The 7,668-nt window shown below is 29.9% G+C and overlaps 1 protein-coding gene across 1 annotated transcript; it reads left to right on the top strand.

Moving 5' to 3' along the window:
• Positions 1-6,545: 6,545 nt before the first annotated feature.
• On the top strand, positions 6,546-7,409 carry LOC111920473 (uncharacterized). The gene has a single exon (XM_023916048.1). It carries the CDS (start codon positions 6,546-6,548, stop codon positions 7,407-7,409), a length of 864 nt encoding a protein of 287 aa, XP_023771816.1.
• The last annotated feature ends 259 nt before the right edge of the window (positions 7,410-7,668 follow it).

Here is a 7,668-nt window from a genome sequence, read left to right on the forward strand (position 1 = left end):
AATCTTCTCCGAATTCACTTCAACTTTTTTAAACACTCGATCATTCCGAGCTTCCCACAAGGACCATAAGGCTCCGAATAATATCACAGTTAGAATATCCTTCTTTTTGGGACAGTTACCCCAATTGGAAGCATAATCGATGATATTCAATACTCACTGGAATTCATTCTCCGGGAGACCACACCAATGAAGAATAGATTGTAATACTGACCTCGCCATTGTGCATGAAACAAGGATATGATCACCAGTTTCGTCAGATGCTTTGCATACGTCAAAAATCGTTGACGCTAAATCAATTCCTCTATTTTTGAGTGTCACCGCTAAAGGAATTCGATTTAGCTTTGCTCTCCATACAAAACCCATAACTTTTTTTTGGGATCAAACGAAGCCATGAGAAGTTCCCGTCACAGACCGGGTAGGAAGCCCAAAAAAGACATGTTTGAAGGTCTCTAAATACCCTAAAACCAAATTAATATGGTTCAATAAAAATTGAACCTAACAAATCATACTCACCTTTACGCAAATATAACTATTCATTAAAATGACTCTTTTTACAATTATGCAGACATAGTTGCCAAATTAGTAAATCACACTCACCGTTACAGAAATATAACTATTCATTAAAATGATTGTTTTTTTCAATTATGAAACATAATTGCCAAATTAGTTTCTATGTGTGTAAGGTCTTGTGATATTTTCATCGTAATCGTAAGAAAGAGTTCAACCCATTGCTAACGTATTTTTTGTGATTCAAGCTAACTATGACTTGTGAGGTCTTGAATTAAAAAAACACATACTTTGGCTTATAAGATGTTTTGGCTTACTATTTCATGTTGATCCCAAGAAATCTTCACAAATCATCAAGTCAACCAACTAGCTATTGTAGAGGTGTAATTAATGTTATCCTGTACTGAAAATTTTGGTAAGCTTAAGAGATCTTGTACACAACATCAACAATAATTAATGCAATTGTTAGAAATTATATTGTCAATTAATGTAACCCAAATCCGAATGATAAAATCCAAAATCACCGAAAAAACATAAATTAAACGATACGACCCGAATCAAAGCCGTATGTTGAGAACATGATAACCGAGGCACATCCAAAACAGGTTTTCCTTATGAATGTGATAGATGTGGCGAAAGAAGGCATAGCAAGATTTAAGTTATATATATATATATATATATATATATATATATATATATATATATATATATATATATATATATATATATATATATATATATATATATATATTAGGTTATAACCCGTGGAAACCACGGTTGGTGATTTGTAAGATGTTGTAATAAAAATTTTAAAAAAGTAATTTCTATTTGTGTTATCCGGAAAAAGAAAAATAAAATTAAAGTACGATGTTATAGTAAACAATTAAAAGGAAGTATGTTGCTATTTTTTTGTTATAGCATTTTGCTTTTTTTTTTTAATGATTACTATACGTCTTACAATGTCAAATCAAAAGTATGATACTACTTCTTGCAATTAGGATATTATAACAAATAATGCCTAAATAAGAAAGCCCCTAAAAGTACAATGTTTAAATATGAAAAACAAAAAAACAAAATTAGGATGGTGCAACGTATAAATAAATGATAGACTGTTGCTATATATCTCTTGCCTTTTTTATTACAACATTCCACTTTTATTTCATCATATTACAACATTGTATTTTAAAATTTTACCCAATATAGAAACACCATCCAAAATACAGTAATTTTTATTGCGATAATGGGGTAGCTCTGTCAAATTACAAAAATTCTTTGAAGTAAAATAACACTAAAGTACAATGCTATAATTAACCATGCACAAGATCCATAGAGTTACCATTTCACACCATAAAGATTAACCTAATAAATACTCAACATGCTTACTTTGTAAGTTGTAATAATGGGTTAACCAAGACAACTCAAATTTGATAATTGTTTTACCAATGAGAGATTGAATACCCATTAAACTTGATCACATAGTCTTAATGCTGAAACAATACGATGTTTTGTTAGTAATTTATGTTTTTTTTTCAAAGAGAATGACATTGTAAAAGAAATTCCTAATGAGACCTACCCTAACAAACACTTTCCCAAGATGCTTGCCAACCATTTTGCTCCCAACCATTTTGCTCCCAAGATGCTAGTACTCACGCTTTGTTTTCCTAGCAACTATCATGTCAACACGCTTTTTAATATTAGCTTGAGATTTATTTACGTATATGATTTTCTGCAATTTATAATAATTTTGTATATATGCATAAAAATTATAACCAATGCACTTTTCTCAAAATTGCACCATGTGCCCATATCGTAAATACTTATGGTACTATTTTTTTTGTTTTGTTTTGGTCCAAAGGAAAATGGTTGTTTAAAAAAATGAATAGTTGAGCATTTAGCTTAAACAACCCAATGACCAAAATTCTGAAGATAATTCAATATAATGACCAAAATCGTATTGTGAGACTAAAACTGAATACATATTAACTTCGTGACTAAAACTATTATTCTCTTTTACCTTGATATTCCTCCCAAATACATCTAGCTCATAGGATCTAAATTTATGATTTTCTTTAAGAACTGCCATGATTTTATTAGGTCGATGACTAATATTAGTTAAAGAAATCAATGGCTACCCTTAAAATTTTGAAGGGAGACATGGTCCTATACAATAAAAAAAATTATGAAAATCGATACAGTATCTTCCATGCATATATCAAATAATGATTGGTTGTAAAGAAAGACATTTTACATTGTAAAAATAGTAATAAAACACCCAAGTACCTTTTTGTGTTGTTGAGCAAATAAAACCGGCGTCTGCTTCTTTGCAACTATCAGTTGTGAATATTACAAGTGACATTTTATTTTCTTACATCCTTGGCCATGAAGGTTGCTGCACTTTTAGTTGTGCAAGCCATAATAGTAAGCAATGATTGGCATATATATAACCAAAGTATAAACAAACATAACATGAAGAAGATAAATTTTACCATAAAAATACATTAATGTAATGGAGATAATTGGCTTGCATGTGACAAAAGAAAAAAAATGATTAAAAATATCGGTTGCAACTTACAATTATTTAGAATAGCTCTCCACCATTGACATATTCCAAAACTGTAAATCTTGCTTTATGAGCTAAAATAGGCATCAGAGAAAATAAATCAATGTGATAAGTTGTATGATGAATGGAGGTTCATATTTTCACATAGGCATAATGCTTGATCTCCATGTGTAATAAAACCACTTGCAAATAGAACTCCTAAGAAACTATTGTGGGTATCTTTTCTTTTCCGTATAATGAATTGTAGGTAATTAATTATTTAAATTGGGTGATTCATCAATAGGGTTCTCATGTGACTGAGAATCCATAATATTTTAGAAATTAAGTCTTAATAAGAGATACATGATAATTAGCTTTTACATGTGGAATTTCGATTATGTAAGTCGTGAAATACGTTCTTTTCTTGCTTTATGATGCTATATTGTGTATGTTCCTAACAATAAATCAATTATTAATTTCTATTTATAATAAAACTAATAAATGACTCAATTTATGATACATCTCAGTAAAGTCTTTCTCAAGCATACTCCATTCCTTTCCAAACCAATAACCTGTGGTGACAATTTTTTTTGATTTATATGAAAATTACACAACCAATAACTTCTTGTGATTAATCCAAAAACCAAAATCCAATTTTTTTTATTTATATGAAAAGTACACAACCAATAACTTATTGTGATTAATCCAAAAACCAAAACCCATCATCAACTATTGTCATTACAGAAAAAAAATCTCCAAAATTAAAACCTAGGCATCCAGTTTTGTTCCACAAAAAATAACGAAATTAGAACTACATACACATAAAAAAATCAAAACAAAACATAAATACCTTGCATGAGGAACCATTATGGGGAGCCTACTGGAATCATGGTCTTCGTAACCAATTTTACCTTAAAAACATTTATGAAAAAACCACAACCTAGAAGAAGATGGAATAACTCAATTTTGCATATCAAGAATGACGAATTCATATCAAACTGAAATAGAAAACAATAACTAATTAATCAATGAGAAACAATAAACTTTACATTATGTAGAACAGTGATGCGGTCATTGCAGGCGAGACTTCAAATATCTTCCTCGTCTAATATGTAGTTGAAGAGGAAGATAAATGATAACGATATTAGTGGCGAAGAATAAGAGCAGCAGTGTCGTAGGAGTGGTGGTGACGAGGGAGATATTGATCTTGAATTTCAAAATCACGGATTATATTAGCAACTAGGTGTAAGACCCGTGTAATACACGGGTTTATTAAAAATAAAAATTTAATATCAATATTTAAACATTAAATTTAATATCAATATCAATTTTAGAGCTCTCATTAATTATGACATTTATTACATTATAAATATATCAATTCTTTTTCAAGGAAGCATTTATTTCTCTAGATATTATAACCGAAATAAATTATGATATGTGAACAAATCAGAAAATTACATGTGGAAATAAATAAATTCTAAAAATCTATTAAAATGCCATGTGTCCAAATCAATGAGGACATGACATGTGGCAGAAAATGAGTTTTATTTATTAGTATAGAATTGGTTTTCAAAAGAGATGGACAAAATTTTGGGAGATATTGTCGTGATTAGGGATAACCGATGAATCAAATTAAAAGAGATAATCAAGGAATCTTTTAAAATGTAACTAAATTATCCGAAATCTTTTAATTTCAATTTCAATTATAAATTATAAATTATAAATATATTAATACGGAAATTAATTATTAATTAATTGCCAATTATATCTTTAAAATTGTTTTGGGCGGGAAAATAAAAAGAAGTTGGACTAAGAAAGTGCCATGTGGCATAACCTGAATGTAAAAAATGGACATGTGGCATGTGAGGGATTCTTTTATTATAAGAGGGGATATATATATATATATATATATATATATATATATATATATATATATATATATATATATATATATATATATATATATATATAAGATAAGATGTGAGATACGTCTATTACACAGGTTGATTTAAAAAAAGATTAAATATTAAATTAAAATGTAAATATAAAATATTTTTAATGTACAATTTTCAAATAAGAAAGGAAGAAACATATTTATTGCAATTTAATATCATATTATATGATATTTAATACTTTACATATATAAATAGATGACTTTAATTTTAAAAATTGAAACAAATAAAAATTAACAAGTAGATAATATTTATTGCAAAAATACCACAAAATGACAAGTGTTAAAACTCATGAGAGATTGACATGTGGCAAAAAAAACTTTTATTTATTAAGGAATATATATATATATATACATATATATATATATATATATATATATATATATATATATATATATATCTTCTATCTAATAATAGAATAGTTTTATTCTCCTTTTGACACGTGTCATCTTATTAGGTCTCTTAATTAATGTATATTTTCTTCTCTTGCCATGTGTCACCATATTATATCTCATAATTAATGCATGCCATTTTGTAACCTATTGATTTTCAATTTCAAATTTCAAATTTTAAATTTCTCACTCTAATTACATTAAATTAATAACATTAGAATAAATATTAAAATAAACTTAATACAAATTATAAAGTGATATAATTTCATATATTTATTTAATAATTTTTATTTTTTATTTTAAAAGTTTAATTAATTATATAATCGTGGTTCCCACGGGTTATAAACTAATATATATATATATATATATATATATATATATATATATATATATATATATATATATATATATATATATATATATATAAGGAAAATTGGTCAAATTGATTAAAAGCTGGAGAAAGTGTATTTGTAATAGATGCAACTCTTAAGCTACTGATAAAAAAAAGTTTTAGATATTATTATAATGTTATAATATTTTATTAAACTCACTACATGATAAAAGAAGTTGAAAAAAGTTCCTCCCGCTCCACACAACCCGACTTCACCTATACAAAAAATTATCAATGATTAATTACCCGACCCGTTTGCTGTTGGGTTAATCGGATTCAAGTCTAGTTATAGGAAAGTTGCCTTTTATTAATTCTCAGTTTTAGATTAGGAGTCAAAGTGTTTTATTTTATTATTTTAGAAGTTTGAGTAGTTTTCAATTTCTTTAGTATAAATATAGGACGTGTCTTTTCTTAATTGTATTCAGAAATTAGTTTAGCTTATTAGTAAAGCTTTCACAACAAGTAACTTCCGTTGTTTGATTACCTTTAGTCTTACACTTGGTATCAGAGCGCGGTTTCGTTGAAGGGGGTGTGATTCGAGGTTGATTAGAAGCAACCCTGGTTTCTTTTAATCGGGCTTGTGAGAGACTAATCGGAGACGCGGAGTAAACGAACGAGAAGACGTCAAAGCGGGTAGCTTTGATTCGGTTCGTTTTGCGGGTGACGGAAGACGGTAAAGGTGGTTGTGACCTTGTCTTGTTGTCCGGTGGAAGAGTGCTCTCGGAACAAGCTTGATTAAAGAAGTCGGGGTTAAGGAGAAAAGGATGTCGTTGGTTAAAGAAGGAGGTTCATTGACATATAAAGTTCCGGTTTTGACTCCAACGAATTATCCGGTGTGGGCGGTTAAAGTCAAGTCAATTATGGATGCACATGGCATATGGGAGACGGTCGAACCGAAGACGTCAGATAAAGCACCAGATCAAAAGAAGTCAAAACAAGCTCTTGCTTTTTTGTTTCAAGCGATACCCGAAGACATGGTGTTGCAAATGGCGAGTTACACCGACCCAGAACAAGTGTGGGATGGGCTAAAAACACGGTATTTGAGAGTGGATCGGGTAAGAACGGCTCGACTTGCAACCTTAAAAAGGGAGCTTGAAAGTTTAAGCATGAAAGAGGATGAAATGGTTGATGATTTTGTGACAAAATTATCCGGTTTAGCGTCAAAAGTAAAGAGTCTTGGATATGAACTTGAAGAAGGTGATTTGGTAAAAAGGTTACTAGATTCGATGCCTAAGTCGTTTCTTCAAATCGTGGCTTCAATTGAGCAATGTTTCGAGTTGGATTCAATGTTATTCGATGAAGCGGTTGGTAGATTAAAGGCGTACAAGGAGCGTATAAGAGGAACTGAGAAAGTGGAGGACACTCAAGGTGGGTTGTTGTTGGCTAGTGACGAAAAGTCACATGTTTGTAAGCATTATGGCAATGGACGTTCAAATCGGGATGACTTTGGACATGGTCGGGGAAGAGGTCGGGGGTCCGGGAGAAGTCGAGATGGTAATGAACGTGTCCGGGATAAAAGTCACGTTAGATGTTACAAATATGGTGAGCTTGGTCACTATAAAAACGAGTGTCCTAAATGGGAAAAGGAAGAAGCGGGTCTAATCGAAGAGGAACCGACATTGTTTTGAACGAGTGGCTCGTATGTCAAATCCGATTAAGAGAGTGATTGTTGGGTTAATCGGATTCAAGTCTAGTTTTAGGAAAGTTGCCTTTTATTAATTCTCAGTTTTAGATTAGGAGTCAAAGTGTTTTATTTTATTATTTTAGAAGTTTGAGTAGTTTTCAATTTCTTTAGTATAAATATAGGACGTGTCTTTTCTTAATTGTATTCAGAAATTAGTTTAGCTTATTAATAAAGTTTTGACAGCAAGTAACTTCCGTTGTTTG

The sequence above is a fragment of the Lactuca sativa genome, chromosome 4 (assembly GCF_002870075.4).
Source record: "Lactuca sativa cultivar Salinas chromosome 4, Lsat_Salinas_v11, whole genome shotgun sequence".
NCBI classification, from domain to species: Eukaryota; Viridiplantae; Streptophyta; class Magnoliopsida; order Asterales; family Asteraceae; genus Lactuca; species Lactuca sativa.